The 18,334-nt window shown below is 43.0% G+C and overlaps 1 protein-coding gene across 1 annotated transcript in view; it reads left to right on the top strand.

Moving 5' to 3' along the window:
* Positions 1-18,334, top strand: part of MYCBP2 (MYC binding protein 2) — a 412,169-nt gene that overhangs the window by 79,415 nt on the left and 314,420 nt on the right. The window contains exon 12 of the mRNA XM_084646996.1: positions 12,794-12,998. Coding sequence (XP_084503122.1) covers positions 12,794-12,998 — 205 coding nt within the window. The remainder of the gene's footprint in view (positions 1-12,793; positions 12,999-18,334) is intronic.

The following is an 18,334-nucleotide window of genomic DNA, read 5'->3' as shown; positions in this document are numbered from 1 at the left end:
CCCAGAGACTCCTCCACAGTGTGGGTCCAGGAGCGGAGCCCTTGGGTGTGGGGCCGGGCAGCCGAACTCTGCCCCTGCTGCCCAGAACTGGGTAAACCTGGAGCTGCTGTAGCACTCCCACAAACTCATAGTTTCCAGCACCCCCCCACCGCCTCACTGCCCAGAGTGCGCCCTGCATCCCAAACCTGCCCAGAGACCCACTATCCCGCACCCTGGCCCCCTGCGTCACTCACTAGCCCCGTGCTGGCAGGAGTGCTCCAGCAGGCTTCCTGACACTGTCCCCCTCTTAGCCAGCACCGCCCCCTTTTAGATCAGAGCGGCAAATTTTGAGGGTTTTTTTAGCACACAACTGTGCTAAAAAATTAGCTGTGTGCTAATTGGGCTGGTGGTTGAGAACTGCTGAGTTATAATGTTGCATAGTAATTGTAAATGGATTGTTTTAAATTCTTGCATATAAGTTTGAGATATTTTTCTTAATGAGTAGCTAAGAAACAGCCTTTAGACCCTAAATGTACTTTCTAAGCTGTACTATCAAATAATTTTATTTTTATGTCAAAATTTAGGTTTTGTGTTTACCAAAAAAAAGGGTGGGGTAGTGGTGGAGGAGAGATAACAAAGCATACAGTGGATCAAATGCTTCCCAGTGCAGAAGTTCTGTGCAACGTCCTTTTCACCACTAAATTGGTTAGTAGAGCTTTGTCCAGATGCTTTCTGGACTGGTGAGTCTCACTCATTAAGCTTAGACATGTTTTCATGAATCTTTCTTTTACATGTGAATGAAAGCAGGTTTTTTATAGATAGGAATTTTAAACAGTTTTATAATGGTGGAATTCCATACACTACTTTAAATAGTTTTACTTTTTAGTTCTTGTGAGGTATCACAATGATCAGTTTATCTTCAATCCAAATTAGATGAAGTGAAGAAAAGAAACAACACAGATGGTGAAAAGTAAATTAAACTTAAAAAAGTCTCTTCAGTTTTAAAAAGCTTTTTTGTTTACTTAATTTGTAAAATTTAGTAACTCAAAATGGATTTCAATGTGAATAGTTCAATTTTTTGTACCTTGTCAGTGCCTCCTTTTAAGGAAGCAATATCAATGCAGATTTTTTGTTGGAATACTAATTTTTTAAAGAGGCTGGTATTTTTAAATGGGAATCTTGAGGAACTCAGTGAGAACTATTTAATTCAAATTGTATGTCTAAAATCAACCTTATTGTGAGGTTGCAGTCTTCTGAAAATAAACAGTTATTTTGCTTGAATTGTTTATCTACAAGCCCTAGATACTTCTACAAACCTTCTTTATGCTGCGTGGTTCTCTATAAGTTCTTAACAGGTTGCTTGTTGCTGTATATTTAGAGTGTAAACCTGATACTTTCTCTTGTACCCTCAGTTGGCTTAAGCCTATTCCTAGTGGTTAGGAAGGTTAGCTCAGCTCAGTGGAAACTATTTTCACTTTTCTCAGAGATATGCTGCATATTAGTTGATGTCTGTGGTCTAACTGGAAAAGTCAGCTGGGGAAAACATTTTATCTTGTTTACAGTTTGTATGACCTTGTATATTACCTATTATGATTTTCCCATTTGGACAACTGTTTAGATTTTTTCACGGCTGTTCGTATCGAACAGTTTAGGGAGATATTTTGTTTCCCTAAGATCAGAGTTCTGGTTTTGGCATGGTAGTTTGAACCTATGACAATGGGCATAAAACTTACAAATCCAAATAGTGTCTGAGTCACAATAAGGTTTAACTATGTAAAAATAGAAGTTGCTCAATCTGGAACCTTTTCAAATGAAGGAGATTGCAAATGAATTTGAAGTGGTTCTTTTTCAAATGTACAAAATCCTTTTCAAACCAAACATGGTAGTTTTCATAGCTCTGATCCTCTGTAGTATTATGTTTGATTTACTGACAACCCTGATCATCTTCAGAAGTGCTGCATGAGGTTTTACATTCTCTAAGAAAGGTAAACTTTGGAGACAAAACAGGTTCAGAGACAGTCTGATGATGATATTGTCTAACAGCTTATGAGACATTGGAGATAAAGGTTTCTAAACTACAAACATAGTCAATGGTGCTGTACGTGCTATGTCAGCAAAAAATTGGCCCAATGTTTTGTGGTTGTTTATCAATAATATACATGATGATTACTGTGGTATAGTAACAAACATTCATTTTTAATTTACTCATCCACAGTGGTTGGTAGGTATTTACTGAAAAATGAATGTTTTAACATAATGTGTATATTGAAATCCACAGAAAGTATCGTATCCAGTGATATGTCAGTCTGTGGATTCTTTGAGTACTGCAGTGTTTTGGTCAGTTTCATTTTTTGAATCCCATATTTACAAGAATGCAACTTTTTTCTATCAAATGTTTTTTAAAAAAACATTCCTGGAATCACTTTTTTCTCCTTTGTTCAACATTTTCAGGATCGGGATTATATCAAAAAGTAGCACTATGATACTGTTAGGAAGGTGGATTTCAAAATAAAATAAACTAGTCAAAAAGATCCTGAAGTACAAAGTCAAAATCAAAATCCTTAGAGCTAGCGTGGAGATCATTTAGGAAAATCATCATCATCAGTTATGCACATTCCCTTTTAAACAAAATAAAACAAAAAGTAGAAAAAGCTCAGTATGGTTAAAGGGCAAGTTAGAGAGGTTATTTGATGCTAGTCTTCAGAAAATAACCATCCAGTGTCTAACTTTCCTTTCCTAATTGATAAACTAGGAAAGAAAAGTCTCTGACATCACTGGCAATATCTGACTCCCTGTTGATCAGGCTTCAAGTTAGGGCAGGGTAGAGAGACGATTCTTGTTGCTCTAATAGAGAACTTCAACGTCTCTGTTTAAAAAAACAATAACAAGAGGAACTACACCTTCTGAAACACTCTGTGTAGTATTTGACACTGCTAATCATAAAATATTTCCTGACCTTCCAAAAACCTGCAGAGATTAATGGAAATGCGCTGAAAAAGTTTGAATTCTTCTCAGACCAAACCCAGAAGGTTGTGTATACTCTATCTCCATAGCCTTTAACTTCAGGGTACCATAATGCTCAGAATTATGGTCTGAAACCATGGGAATAGCTGGTAAACAACAGATGCTGAGATGTGAGTGCTACACAGACAACATGCAGCTGTGCATCCATCACCTTTACATCAAATGCAAATAGCACAATCTCTACCTTTTTTAATGTGTCGCTGAAATCAGTAACTGATCAAAGAGTAGATGAATAAAGTCTGGTAAGAACCATCTCTGGGTATGTCTCAGCTGGAGCTAGAGGTGTAATTTCCAGCTCAGGTAGGTATATCTGCATTAGCTCTGATAGAACCAATAAAGAAGCAAAAATTATTCTTCATAACATTGCCTTCATGCAGTCCTGCTGGAGGAGCTGCATAATCCATGCTGTTGTAGATTTTTTGAGTAGTACTTGGTAGGAGGTGTGACAGGGTCGGGCCTGATGGCTACAGGAGAGTAATAGAAGGCAGATATATTAGCCTCAGGTTAAGTAGGTCCCTTTTCCATGGGTAAGGTAACAGGTAAGGTTCCAGTACAATCAGGAACCTTCTGGAGACAATTAAGACAGACAGGCTGATTAGAACACCTGCAGTCAATCAAGAAGCTGCTAGAATCCATTAAGGCAGGCTAATTAGGGCACCTGGGTTTAAAAAGGAGCTCACTTCAGTTTGTGGTGCATGGGTAAGGAGCTGGGAGCAAGAGGCGCTAGGAGCTGAGAGTGAGAAAGCATACTGTTGGAGGACTTAAGAGTACAAGCATTATCAAACACCAAGAGGAAGGTCCTAAGGTGAGGATAAAGAAGGTGTTGGGAGGAGACCATGGGGAAGTAGCCCAGAAAGTTGTAGCTGTCACACAGCTGTTCCAGGAGGCACTCTAGACAGCTGCATTCCACAGGGCCCTGGGCTGGAACCAGATTAGAGGGCGGGCCTGGGTTCCCCCCAAACCTCCCAACTCCTGGTCAGGCACAGGAGAAGTTGACCTGGACTGTGGGTTCACGAAAATGGCCAAACTAAGGGCTGCCATGAAGCTCCAAGGCAAACAAATCTGCCAATAAGCGCAAGACCCACCAAGGTAGAGGAGGAACTTTGTCACAGAGGGTTTACATATGCATGATCTTCACATTCTACAATCCATTTACTGCCAGAATAGTATGCCACCCCACACCAAATCTCACTGAACTCCCTGTAAATTGCTCTTTATAATGCAGCTGGAGTTTTATTAGAAGCAGGAGTCCTAGTTTTCGGTGATTTAAAAAAAAACCAACCCAAATTCTCTAATTTAAAAAAAAAAATTGCCTTTTTTCTGCTATTAAAATGAAATGCTGAACTTTAGTTTCCTTAGCCACAATATATACAGGTATTAGTTGAACCCAATGTTTTATTGATATATTTACAATTTTTAAGCAAGTTTGAAACCACCAATGCCATCAGTCATAATAAAATTAAATTAATGGAATGAGCTAGTCACCGTGCATTGTTTCTTTACTGTTGTCAATGGACCTGCTGTTTCAGCGTCTTGTTTTCATTTTTTTTTCCATTCAGTTTTAGTGCTTTCCATGTGTTCTACAATTGTCTGTTCTCGAATGTAATCTACAACCTTGCTGCATACAGTACAGAACAGCACATTGCCACCAATGTGAAATTTGTCCAAGCCAAACTCATTGACACTGTTTTTAGGGGTGATTTTTAAAGTTTTCAACAACTTTTTATAACTTTAACTATGTCTGGAGGCTGAAGTGAAATTTGAGATGTGCATCCAACGCACTGAACCAGAGTCTTTTGCCTATCAGTACTTGTAGAGGGGTGGCACTTGCACCTTGTGGCTGTGGCCCCTTCTCTGGCTACATGAAGTGGCGCTGCCCCGACACCCTCTGTTCCCTCTTACTGCTTGTGGCTGGAGTCGGAGCTCTGTGTGTGGTTGTAGTCTCAAACTTTGCATTTAATCTTTAGCCTACTTTTATTATATGTATCAGAGTAACAGCCACGTTAGTCTGTATTCACAAAAAGAAAAAGAGTACTTGTGGCACCTTAGAGACTAACCAGTTTATTTGAGCATAAGCTTTTGTGAGCTGCAGCTCACTTCATCGGATGCATACTGATGAAGTGAGCTGTAGCTCACGAAAGCTTATGCTCAAATAAATTGGTTAGTCTCTAAGGTGCCACAAGTACTCCTTTTCTTTTTATTATATGTAGTTAGTGTTAGTTGCTATGTAGTGTTCCCAGTGATGCCCTCATCTGGGTTTAAACATTGCCGTTCATGTGGAGGAATGATCTCAAACAGCGACCCCACATGTGGATGCTTGCTTTTTCTTGGTAAGGCACACCTTAAGAGCGTAGATCATTTAAGGAGAGGACTCAGGTTGCATGGGAGCTTTGCCTCAAGCAGCACCTGCTTGAACAGGCCATGTGACATGATCTGGTACTGAGGCCCTCCTTGGGCCGGAGAGCACCCTTGGGCTTGGAGAGCGCTGCTGTCTCTTGTTCTGGGGCAGGTGCCTCTCTGAAGAGGCTCAGGAGCCTTTCTCCGTCATCTGTGCCAAAGAAGAGGTCTCATAAGACAAATTATAATGGCTCCAGGTTGTAGGGCAACTCCTTTGCTTCCCCCAGAAAGAGCTCAGACTGATGGAGGGCTGGCTTTGGTGCGCATGATGGCGCAGGTACCTTTGGCCCTTCCCTAGTACTGAGTAGGGAGGTCATAACCCTAATACCATTGTTCCAGTTCTGGTCTCCGGATGTTCGTTGAGTCCGGTACCGACAAGGGCGAGGCCTTACAAACTGTATCCACTGCATCAAAGTACCAGACTGTGGTAGAATTGCCCTGCCTTTCGGCTCCATCCTCATAGCTGGTCCAAGATTTTACAAGTCAAGTACCTTCGATAGCCCCTCCAAAGGAGTTTGCCACCAGTCATTGGGCCCCTCAGCATTGTACCCAAGATGTTTCTCCCCTGGTAGCTGGGATGGGTATGCTACCAGAATCAGTACCGGGGACCTCGGTACTGGGACCATCCGTGGCCCCGCTACAATTGATGCCACAGCTGCTTCCATGGCAAGTGTCACCACTGTCAACATTGATGCACTTGGGTGCACAAGGATTGATGCTGCCTGCGGTACCAGCATGGTTGGTACTGATGGTACTGCCTTCATCGGGGGCACTGATTCCAGACTCATTTTGGGCAATGGATGAATTGATTTGTCTTTTGGCTCCCTTGGGAGTTGCTCCACCCATGTCTTTGAGATCACAGGACTCTTCTGCTTCCAAGTTGGGGTCATCCGCCTCCTGCTCTGCTTAGCCTGCCAGTGGACCAGTATGGCTGCTGCGGTTGACACATGCCCTGGATGGAGGTCCCTGGCCTGGCACCTACTAGCCACCAATGTCCTATCCGTATCAGTGCCTACCTTGGAGACCGTGGGATGCTTCTTGTTAGTGGAGATCTCGCTCCTGGTCCCATTCAAAGGCAAGATTGACAATGGTGGCTGCAGATCAGCTGCAAGCTCAGACATCGGTGGTTTTCCTCCCTGAAGAGCTGCTGGAGTCCTTCTGTCCGGGTATGTCATTCCAGGAGCAAGAGCTGGTTTGGCTCAGCCAAGAGCCTTGTCCTCATCTCCAGATGATGCAGTGCTGCCTGGTTTGTCCTCCCCTTCTATTCTGGAAGACTTTATGGCATACCAGGACCTTTTACGCTGTGGAGCTGCATCCTTCTGCATCCAGGCAGTGTTTCTCCAGGAGAACATACACACACTGGTGGACATTCTACAGCCATCTGTCCCTGAGAGAGTGGCCCTCTGGAGTAATAATGTGCTCTTCGAGACAGTGAGAGCCCTGTGGAGTACATTGGTCTCAGTACCACTGGTAGCTAAGCGCATGGAGAAGCGCTACTTTGCTCCTGTGCAGGAATTTTAAGGGTTCTGTTCCCATCTGTCCCTGAATTCTCTGGTTGTAATGGCAATGAATGACAGCGCCTGACAGGGTAAGTTCAAGCCCATCCTCAAGGATAGAAAGTCCAAGTAGTTGGACCTTTGGCCAGAAAGGTCTGTACCTTATCGTCCCAACCGATCAACAAGCTTTGCTGTCCACATTTGATTTTCTCAACTGGTCAGCAGTGTCCAAGTGTGTAGACCAGTTGCTCAAGGGCTTGCGTGAGGAATTTAGGGTGTTTGTCACAGAAGGCTGGTTTGTTGCCAAGATATCACTGCAGTCCCCCCTTGATGTTGCAGGTGCTTCAGCCAGGGTGATGGCCGCTGTGGTTACTCTGAGGAGAACTTCCTGGCTGCAAAACTCTGGGATCACTTTGGATGTCCAGCAAGACATTGAGGACTTGCCTTTTGATATCCAGACCTAGTTCTTGGACAAGACTGGCACTTTTTGCACTCCTTTAAGGATTCCAGGGCTACCTGGAGGTCCTTTGGGGCGTATATACAGCCCACGCAGAGATGCTACTATGGGGTTCAGCAACAGGAAGCAGGGCGACTACCCCAGAAAGAGGGATAGGTCTCACAAAAGGAATCACTCAGGTTCAGGGTTCAGTCAGTCCATGCCTTCACTTGGCACTTGCTAAGCAGCAATTTTGAGTGCTTGGTCCAGAGCACTGTTCTAATTATTGCTTTACCCTCTTTGTCCCCATGTTCCTTTGGGGACAGACTGTCCCATTTTTACAATGTGTGGGACTTGATTACCTCTGACAGCTATGTTCTAGACACTGTCAGATGGGGCTATGCCATCCAGTTCCTCTACACATGCCATCCATATCCCACTGCTCCTCTTCAAGGACCCGTCTCACGAAACACTGCTCATTAAGCAAGTCAGCCCTCTGCTGACGTTGGGAGAGGTGTAGGAAGTTCTGCTAGAACATTGGGGCCACGGCTTCTACTCTTGGTACTTCCTGATACCAAAACCCAAGAGTGGGATAAGATCTATCCTTGACTTTCGCGGCCTCAACATATTCATCAAATACATGAGGTTCAGCATAGTCACTCTATTGGCTTTCTTCCCCGTGTTGTCTCAGAATGACTGGTTAGTTGCTTTGGATCTCAGGATGCTTACTTTCATATGACGATTCTAACGAATCACAGGAAATTTTCTTCGGTTTGTGGTAGGAGAACATTTAGCCTCTTTTCTGCCCCCTGACTTTTCACCAAATGCATTGCTGTGGTCATGGCGTATCTCAGGAGGAAAGGAATCCATATCTTCCTGTAACTTGACAATTGCTTACTGAAGGGTGGCTCTGGAGAGGAGGTTCTTGCCAATGTCACTATCATGTTGTCTGTGCTCCACCAACTGGGGTTAATTTTAAATGCCAGAAAGTCATCGTTGGCTCCCACTCAGAAAATTGAGTTCACTGGGGCCCTGTTAGATTCCACGAGGTCGAGAGCGTTCTTCCAACTAATTGTTTCTAGGCATTTCAACAGCTCTGCCTCAGTCTGCAACTCAGCCTCCATGACAGTCAGGATGTCTGTGAGCCTGTTGGGACATAAGTGGTCTAGTTAGCTAGGTTATACCTTCACCATCTTCATATGTGGCCTCAGGATGGTCTACTGTCCTGCCTTACATTCTGTGGATAGATTGGTTTGTGTTCCTCCACTAGTCCTAGACTCCTTGAGCTTTTGGGCATCCCCATGCAATGTGTACTGAGGAGTCCCCTTCACTCAGCCTTCTCCAACCAAGTTTAGTTATTAATGCCTCCCTTTTGGTGGAGGGGGGAGGAGGGATGCATCTGGACTCAGTGTATGCAGATCCTGGGGTTGGAACAGGAAACCTCGCTCTATATCAACATTTGAGCCATCCACAATGCATGTTGTGCCTTCCGGTACCATATCAGGGACTCAGTGGTTCACATATTCCCCGATAATACCACTGCGATGTGAACAAACAAGGAGGAGCACTTTTCAGGTTACTCTGCTCTGAGGCCATCAACCTGTGGCAATTCTGCATCAAAGACGACATCCCTACGGTAGCAGTCCACTTGCTGGAGATGCAGAATTGTCTTGTGAACCATTTCAGCAGGTTTTTCTCCATGAGTGGTCCCTGACAGCCAATGTCCTCAAGGTCATTTTTGCAATCTGGGACATCCCCACGATTGACCTCTTTGTGATGAGGAAAAACAGAAAGTGGTGCCAATTCTGTTTTTTGGGGGGGCTCAGCCCGGGCTCCCTCTCGGATACTTTCCACTGTAGCACGTAGTTGACTCTGTTGTACACCTTTCACCCTATTCTGATCATTCCTCAGGGCATCCTCAAGCTCAAGGTGGATCGGGGCAAGCTCATCTTAATTGTTGTGGTGTGGCTGAAACAGTGCTGGTTCACATACCTCCTTGTTCAAGGCTCCCATACCGCTTCCTCTCTGTCCCGACCTGCTCACTCAGAACCATGGCCACACTCTCCATCCTGTGATTAGCTCCATGCACCTCATGGCGTGGCTGCTGCATGGCTGAATGAAGAGGTAGAACAGTGTGTGGCATCTGTCCAACATGTCCTACTCAACAGTAGGAAGTCCTCCACTAGGACAGCCTACTTAGTGAAGTGGAAGAGGTTCTCGGTGTGGTTCTTGGCCTGTGGGACCCAACCAACAGGGACTTCCATCTAGAACATGTTGGAGTACCTACTACATCTTTAGAAATCAGGGCTGACTCTCAGTTCACTGAGTGCATTTTGCAGCAATATCTGTGTTTCATCCCCTTATTAGGGGAAATCAGTTATTTCCAATACTACCGTGATAAGATTTCTGAAAGGGCTTCTCCACTTACATCATCAGGTCCGAGAGCCAGTCCCATTGTAGGACCTAAACGCAGTTCTGCTGGCTCTAGTTGACCCTCCATTGGAGCCCTTTGCATCCTGTCTGCTGCCCCTCCTGTCTCAGAAAACTGCATTCTTGATAACCATTACATCTGCAAGGAGGGTGGGTCAGTTGCAGGCCCTGATGGTGGGCCCTTCTTACGTGCATTTCTCCAGGGGGCAAATAATGCTTTGGCCACACCCAAAATTTTTTCCAAGATGATCTGAGTTTCATCTGAATCAGGCGGTGTATTTATCTGTGTTTTTTCCCTAAGACGCATTTCTTCCCAAAGGAACAGCTCTTCCATATGTTGGATGTCAAGCAGTGTCTAACCTTTCATCTGAACAGGACTGAACTGTTTCATACTTTGCCTCACTGTTTGTTTAATATGTGGACCTCACAAAAAGGCCACAGGTCTCTGCACAGACCATCTCTAGATGGATAACCTCTTGTTCCAAGACTGTGTATGAGAGCTTCAGCTATGCCTTCTCAGCAGATACAAACTCATTTGATGAGAACACAAGCAACGCCGATAGCGTTCCTCAGTGATGTTTCCATGTTGCTTTTGAGTGAGCTGAGGCCTTGTCTACACTACAGGAAAGTCGATCTAAGCTACGCAATTTGAGTTACGTGAGTAGCATAACTCAAGTCGATGTAGCTTAGATCTACTTACCGCGGAGTCCACACTACGCGATGTTGACTGGAGACACTCTCCTGTTGACTCCCCTTACTCTTCTTGATCCGGTGGAGTACAGGAGTCCAATGGGAGAGCGATCTGTGGTCGATTTAACGGGTCTTCTAAATCTACCACTGATGCCTCGATCACTGCACATCAATCCCCCGGTAAGTGTAGACAAGCCTAAAGTGGCGAATATGTCTACATCAACTCCAAGAAGGAGGAACGGTTACTTACTGTAACTGTGGTGCTTTGAGATGTGATACAGATGTGTATTCCATGACCCACTCTCCATCATAGTCTGCACTTGAGCTTTTGGTGCAAAGGAACTGAGAGGGGGTTGGGGCAGTGTCACCTCATATAGCCACAGCCATGACGTGGGAGTGCTGCCCCTCTACAGGTACTGTCCGGCTCCAGTGTGCTAGGTGTGGCACACCTAAGTTGAATACATGTCTGCATCACATCTCAAAAAAACACAGTTACAGTAAATAACCATTACTACTTCTTGCCTTTTAATGTTCCATGAATCAGGTGAGTCTGTAAAAGAACTGTCTATGCCACTAAGAATGGCACTTAGCTAAAGGGTATGATGCCTGCAGTGCTGTCTCAAAGAAGTGACCAAAAGTACTGCAAGACTGCTTCACAAAATGCTGCCTCAAGAGGTAGTATGAGAATCTGAAAGGCAAAAAGTAAATACTTAAGTAGAATGGATTTAGCCTGTAGAATTAATTCCCATAAGATATTGAAGACCAAAGCTTGGTGGAATTCATAAAGGGAATAGACATATGGATATTTCAGTCCTAACATATGGGTATAAAAGCTGGAAATCCCCTAGAGCTACAGACAGACATTTAAATGCCTTCCAAAGCAAAATGCCTCAAAAACACTACTTTCATAAATGGAATGAGTCTATTACAAATGCCAAGATTTGTCGGAGTTCAGCAACCCTTTATGCCAACGTTATCTAGAAAAGAAGATGGAAATATATGGGGCATGTGTAAAGAATAAATCCAGAATAGCTGCCATGATGGGTGTGCTATTGAGAAGCTGGAGGAACATGCAAAAGGGGTGGATTGAAAGAATCCCTCCACTGAGTGCTACTCAGAGGCAAAACCTATGGGATTTAACAATACAGAGGATATGTGAAGAGTGGCCCAGGATAGACCGCTTAAGTGACAGGTAATTGCGTGGGAAGTATTCAGAGATTCAGATATGGAGAAGAGTACGTTACATAGGATATATTTTTGAATGAACTTTTGTGTCTTGTAGCATAAACCAATAATTAAGCTGATGGGGTTTAAGAAGAAATGTCCTGTGTGGGCAGGTCACTTCATAATTGTGCATTGTAAGGTCTCTTGTAAGTTGGTACTGGTTATTGCTGCGGACAGGCTACTGGGACCAGCTGCAACAGTGGTCTGATTTGGTATTGCAGTTCTTTTGGTATTGCAAGTCCATAGGAATCATACGGTGATTAGAGTTAGAAGAAGCCTCAGGAGGTCATCTAGTCCAACTCGCTGCTCAAAGCAGGACCAACCCCAAATAAATCATCCCAGCCAGGGCTTTGTCAAGCCGAGCCTTAAAAACCTTTAAAGATGGAGATTCCACCACCTCCCCTGGTAACCCATTCCAGTGCTTCACCACCCTTCTAGTGAAATAGTTTTTCCTAATATCCAACTAGACCTCCCCCCATTGCTTCTTGTTCTGTCCTATGTTTCTAACAAAGGAGAGTTTTTGGTATTGGATGATGTTTAAATTGATATTTTTTAAAAGCAATGTTCAGACTGACATTTCTTAATTTAACTCATTTTACCAGTGTTTTACCAGATCATGACACTAAGTACCAAAAGTACAATATGTACTAACATATTGAATAACTGGATAAGTTAAAGAATGTGTTTTTTATTTTGGTTTTCCTTGGTCTTTTTGCTTTGTAAGCATGCTTTCTGTTAATCTGCTCCTGTAATCAAATGAATCCTCATGTAGTTTCGGGTGTATTAATGCTTAATTAACTATCAAAAGATTTTTGAGCATACAAAGGAAGAGAGCTATGGCATAGAGTATCTTGGGGAAAAAATGCATGTTGCTGTTGTATTCCATTTCACCTTGCTGAGGTCATAGCTGGAAATAAGTCCAGTTATGGTTGTCATTTATAGTAAACTTTTCTAAGGTCATTATTAAGACTAATTTTTAACTTATTTACCATTAAATCATCAAATGGGAAAAATCCTTGAACCCCTTTATTTTGAATCTTGCTTTTATTAGATACAGTTATTGTTTCATTTTAAGTATTATGATACGATAGGAGAACAATATAACTCTTCCTTTCAGATTTATTACACTGGCAAATATCAGAGCCTGGGAATCAAACAAGGTGGTCCTTCAGCAGGAAAATGGGTTGAACTGCCAATCACGAAATCTCCAAAGATTATCCAGTTCTCCGTTGGACATGATGGTTCGCATGCCTTACTTGTTGCAGAGGATGGAAGTATATTCTTTACAGGCTCTGCTAGTAAAGGAGAAGATGGTGAATCAAGTAGGTTTTACAATTGTATTATCAATGGCTTAATACAGAATTAGTACTCGTAAATTATACCAGTAAAATCAGCATTAACCAGTCCTTAAGGTGTGAAAGGAAAAATGGGTAGACTACGAGAGCAATGCGCGAGCATACCATCAACATGCTTGTGCACATTATCTGCAAGTAAACACAAGTTTGTGTTTGAACCCAGCAACTAACATGAAAAGTTATGTTCGCAAGCATGTTAGTCTTTAAGGTGCCACCGGACTCTTTATTGTTCACAAGTAAGAATATTAGTGTTTCCTCATGAACAAATGTAGGAAAACAAGGAAATGCAGAATTAAGAGAGACTTTCTACACAACCTTAACACTGGCCTCTTTGATCCCAGCCCTTAAGAGACCCTCAGAATATGTTTACATTTGGAGCTTTGGGTGTGTTTCACAGCTCACATAGACATGCTTGTGCTAGCTCTCATTGACCTAGTACACTAAAACCAGTAGTGTAGCTAGAGTAGCATGGGCAACAGTGACTGGAGGCATGGGTTAGCTGTGCTGAATGCATACCCACTGTGTTCATATGGCTGCGCTGCCTCTTAACACTTCCTGTGCTACCTCGGTGATACTATTTTTTGCGTGCTATCTCAATGAGAGCTAATATGAGTATGTCTAATTGAACTGGGAATCAGACCCCCAGCTCCAAGTGTAGATATACTCTCAGAGAGATCCCAGAACCTTAACCCTCCATTAGCTTTTGCAAACCATCAGCAGGTCATCCTGGGATCATTGGTGCTGGACAGAGTGCAGTGAAGGTCCATTGGACTATAAATTGGAGTGTTGATTTGGAGTTGTATTGGAACAGAGAAGACGACAGGTTTCATTAGGGAAGGGATTAGGATTCTGTTAGATTCTTGCTTTTGATTGCTATTCCCATTTGATTAGTTAAGGTTGTTTGACCATTATGGGTGGGAAGAGTTATCTTAACTCTGCATTTCTTGGTTTTACAACATTTATATTTTCTTATAATGCTATTGTTGTAAAGGTTGTAGTAGGACGCCTTACCTCTGTTACAGCAGAGTAACAGTTCTGCTATAGTTAAGGTTAAGACCTGCTTTTCTGTTTTAAAGCTTGGCTGTTCTAAGTGCTCTAGAATTTGCATAATTAATCATGTTGTCTTGGAATTTGCTGTGCCTCTTGGGGTACTGGCAGTGTTCCAAAGTTGGGACCATTTGACTAAGTGATTCACAAGATACAGCCCTTTGGGGGGAAAAACAGTTTTTCTTAAAATTGATGCTTTCTGAAGGGCAGAAATCTGAAGTAAAAGAGCAGAAATACTGCTCCAATTAAACTCTATGAAAGGGGGATTTTTATTTTGGGGAAATATAATCAGAGTACACTAGAATATTCAGAAGGCATTGAAACTATTTTTTGAAAATAAAATGAACTCCACAAGCAAATGCTTGCCTGGAGGGGAGGATGATTATGGATGGAAAAGTAGGTAGGACTAGGGGGAGAGAGGCATTTGTATCAGATGATGTGGAGGAGATCGGTACTACTAGGTGGAGGGGGACACTTGGATGGGGATTATGAGGGTAAGGTGACAGATGGACTGGGAGATAATGGGGTAGGGGTGCCTGTCAGCCCCATGTTCACCTCCTGTGTGTGTGCCATGATCTGGAGGTCCCCAACCCATCTACAGAGGTGTGATCTGCCTATCTGTTTCCGCTCCTCCCCGCCATGTGAGCCAGGTTCTGAAAGGGAGTTGTCTATCTGGGGTGGTCTGAGCCCTTCTCCTTCCCCACTGCTCCCCCCGGTGGTCTGATCCCTGCCCGATGTGAGTGCCAGCATCTGGGGAGTCCGGCCCATCTAGGGGTCTCTCCCCGCCACCCTCCCCGACGCCTCATGTGGGGGGAGCTTGCCTTTCTCGGAGTGTCTACCTCTATGTCCCCCATATGTGAGCCAAGATATGGGTAAGCTCTGTCCTTCTGGGTGAGGAGTTTAAACAAGCATGCTTGAAATATTTACCAAGAATGACAGGTTTCAGAGTAGCAGCCGTGTTAGTCTGTATTCGCAAAAAGAAAAGGAGTACTTGTGGCACCTTAGAGACTAACCAATTTATTTGAGCATAAGCTTTCGTGAGCTACAGCGCTTCATTAGTGAGCATGCATCCGATGATATATTAAAACTGTCAAGATTTTGGGGCATAGACAATGGATGAGATTTCTCTCATTGTCCTTCTTAGCAACTATATATTGCAAATGTTTCAAAACACAGCCATTTTCACCATTCCGCTATAACAGAATGTACAGGAGTAGGGAGGAGCACTGAGGAATCACACAGTAATCATGTGGCCTAGTGGAAGAGTGCTGAACTGAGACTGTTCCCATCTCTGCCACTGGTCTGCTTCATGACCTTGGGCAAGTCACTTCACCTCTCTGTGCCTTAGTTTCCTATATGTAAAATTGGGGTAATGTTGTAAAGTTCTTTGGGATCTAATAATGAAAAGCACTGTATAAAAGCGAGGTCTCTTGTTTATTACCTCGCCACAGTAGCATATCCGCTTCAAACCTAGATGAGAACTACAGCTGTCTAAATGGACCACCAGCTCCTATAATAAACATTTCTCTGAATTTCCGGGTTTTCAGAAGTTTGAGTTTTGCTGAACTTGATGTTTTGGAGGTGCAAGCTGTCACGGGGCAACCTTACCTCTGCATTAATAAAGTTTGTTACCATTTAATTTCCTGAGTTTCTGATGCTAGAGTTTTAAGATTTAAATTCTTATGCTCTGGAAAGGTATGAGGAGCAGAGGGAGGTGCTAAGTGACGACAACCTAAATCCCCTGTTAAAGAAGTTGTTAGGCCGTGAGTTTTTTGAGAAAGTTGAGGTACTGAGTAGGGCACGATTTGGGGCAATTATGGGATGAATGGGTGCTCTGGGGAGGTTTCCTGAGCATTTCTCAGCCACTGAACTACTAACTGGAGGTAACACTAGGAAGCAGTGGGAGCCCCAAACTGCAGGGCTGTACCAATTAGATCAGCTATTGGTGCTGAATACTAGATGAACTCAGTGGCAGTCCATTAATATAATTTTAGTGGATACTGCCCAGGGTTTAGGTGGGGTCCATAGAATTGATTCACATAAAACTCATCAGAGAAGTCAAGCAAATAGAGAATTTGAATTCATGGTGCTTTGGGGTACAGGCCTCTCTCTGAACCACGGAGGTGTGTCTGTGGACAGGTCATTCACTCAGCCTCTCAATAACTGAGGTTTTCCTTGAGGAACTGGTGTTGAATCTGACTGGAGTGACGCCTGAGCAGTTTCCCAAGGCTCAGCTCTTCCTGGTCTCTGCCCAATGTACCTGTGGTATCCCTCGAGTTTCCTTATTCTCAGCTCGTCTCAGTTCTGTGGGATCTGCTCTAAGCACGTCCATTTTTAGCTCCCCATCCTAGTTTCAGTGGTGAGTGTCTGTGGCTGGCACTGAACATGCCAACTCTCAACTACCCACCCCAGTTTCCGTACTTGTCTGATTCCTCATTACTTGAAAACTTAAAACCAAGTAATTTGGAGAAGGAACTTGGTGACCATATGGCCTCAAATTTGCACCACAAAGTCTGACTCTGAGGTGGCTTAGCTATTTTCAAATCAATATGTCTATTTGTATTCTTTCTAAAGCATTTTGAAAACAAAGTTGTGCTCGCCTTAACTGTGAAGTCACTACTGCACTTCCATAATAAAGTGGTAGTAAAATTAGATTTCTAAACAGAGGTTGCTAGGCTATTGATTAATAAAGGAACAGTGTAAACCATTTTAATTTTCAGATCCAGATGATTGAGTACAGAAGAATACCTTTTGGCCTTCTGCCACCCATCTGACTGTCTAAGGTCCATTCAAAGAGCAGCTGCTAAGATCATCTGTTCCAACTATGCAAACTTAAGTTGTCTACACTGCGCACTTTACAACGGCGCAGCTGTGCCATTGTAAGGTAAGCAGAGTAGCCGCTCTTTGTCACCAGGAGAGAAGTCTCCCAGTAACCAAATAAAACCACCCCCACTGAGGGGAGGTAACTTTGACGGGAGAGCGGGTCCCGCTGACAAAGCGCTGTCCACACCAGTGCTTTCCATGGTTAAAACTTTTTTCATTCAGGGGTGTGGTTTTTTACACCCCTGAGCGACAAAAGTTTTAACCATGGAAGTGCAGTGTAGACATGGCCTTAGTCTAGTTCTAGTCTGAATGGTGACTCTCTAAAAATGGCATTGTCGAGTTGTGTTTGTGTTTTTGACTTCATATCTGATATGCTTAGTTCACAAATAAGGGTACCTCTATACTGCAGTGAAAAAAACCTGTGGCACCGCGTCTAAGAGCCCGGGTCAATTGATTCAGGGTTTAGGCTGCATGGCTAAAAAATTGTAGTGTAGATGTTTGGGCATGGGTTGGAGCCAGGCTCTGAGACCTGGTCCCCTTGCAGGGTTTCAGAGTGTGGGGTCCAGTGGATTTGGTGGGATTAAGAGTCCCAAACATTTTCCCTTGTGGTTCAGGTGGCAACAGAAAGGGGCCCCAAAACTCTGGTGGCAAAGTTAGGAGACAGTTGAGAGGTTTAAAACTAAACTGCAGTTGCAGCCTTGATTATGCTGAATGTGTCTAGAGGAAGCTTTTAAAATTAATAGATATATATTTAAGATGTAAAATATGACAGACTGTTTAAAATTTACTTGTAATTTCTAGGTTTTCTGAACAATTACATGAAATCTTAACAGTAATATCATTGTCGATTGGCTTTCATTGGGGCTTTATCATGTTATAATTTTAGCTAAAATATATATATAGTTGTGCTAATTCTATTAGGGAAGCTAATATTGTGGCTTCTATTGAAGCTTAATGAGACTTAAATGGGAACATGATCACGTCTTGATCTGAGAGATTACTGGAAGATTTAAAAATTTTTAAACCAAGATTTTAAAATAATAAAACTCCGGTCTGCAGACTTACTGTGATACAAATGACTTCAGCTTTTGCTTATGCATCTTTTCAGTTTCAGACAAAAAACTTTTGTGAGCAAGTATTGCTTTTTAGGATCACTTATTGTTATATCGAGTATAAACAAACCAACTAAAGAAGCCTTGGAGAGTCGTCATAAAAATGTCAGCCTAGGCACAAATTTTGCTTGTTTACCATTCCACTAATGATAAAAAAGTTAATGGTATTTTACAAAAACAACCAAAAAATTACTTTCAGTGGGAGAATCAGCAAACAGACTTTTGTAGGGATAATCTGAGGAAACCTTATTGTATTATGAAGCAAATGTTCATAGTTTAGCTGGTGAAAATCTTATTTTCTTCTTGCCCTCACTTCTTGGT

Source organism: Lepidochelys olivacea, assembly GCF_965140295.1.
Source record: "Lepidochelys olivacea isolate rLepOli2 genome assembly, chromosome: 1".
Classification (NCBI taxonomy): Eukaryota; Metazoa; Chordata; order Testudines; family Cheloniidae; genus Lepidochelys; species Lepidochelys olivacea.
Note: the sequence above shows the minus strand (reverse complement) of the source record. Positions and strands in the feature narration are given on the sequence as shown.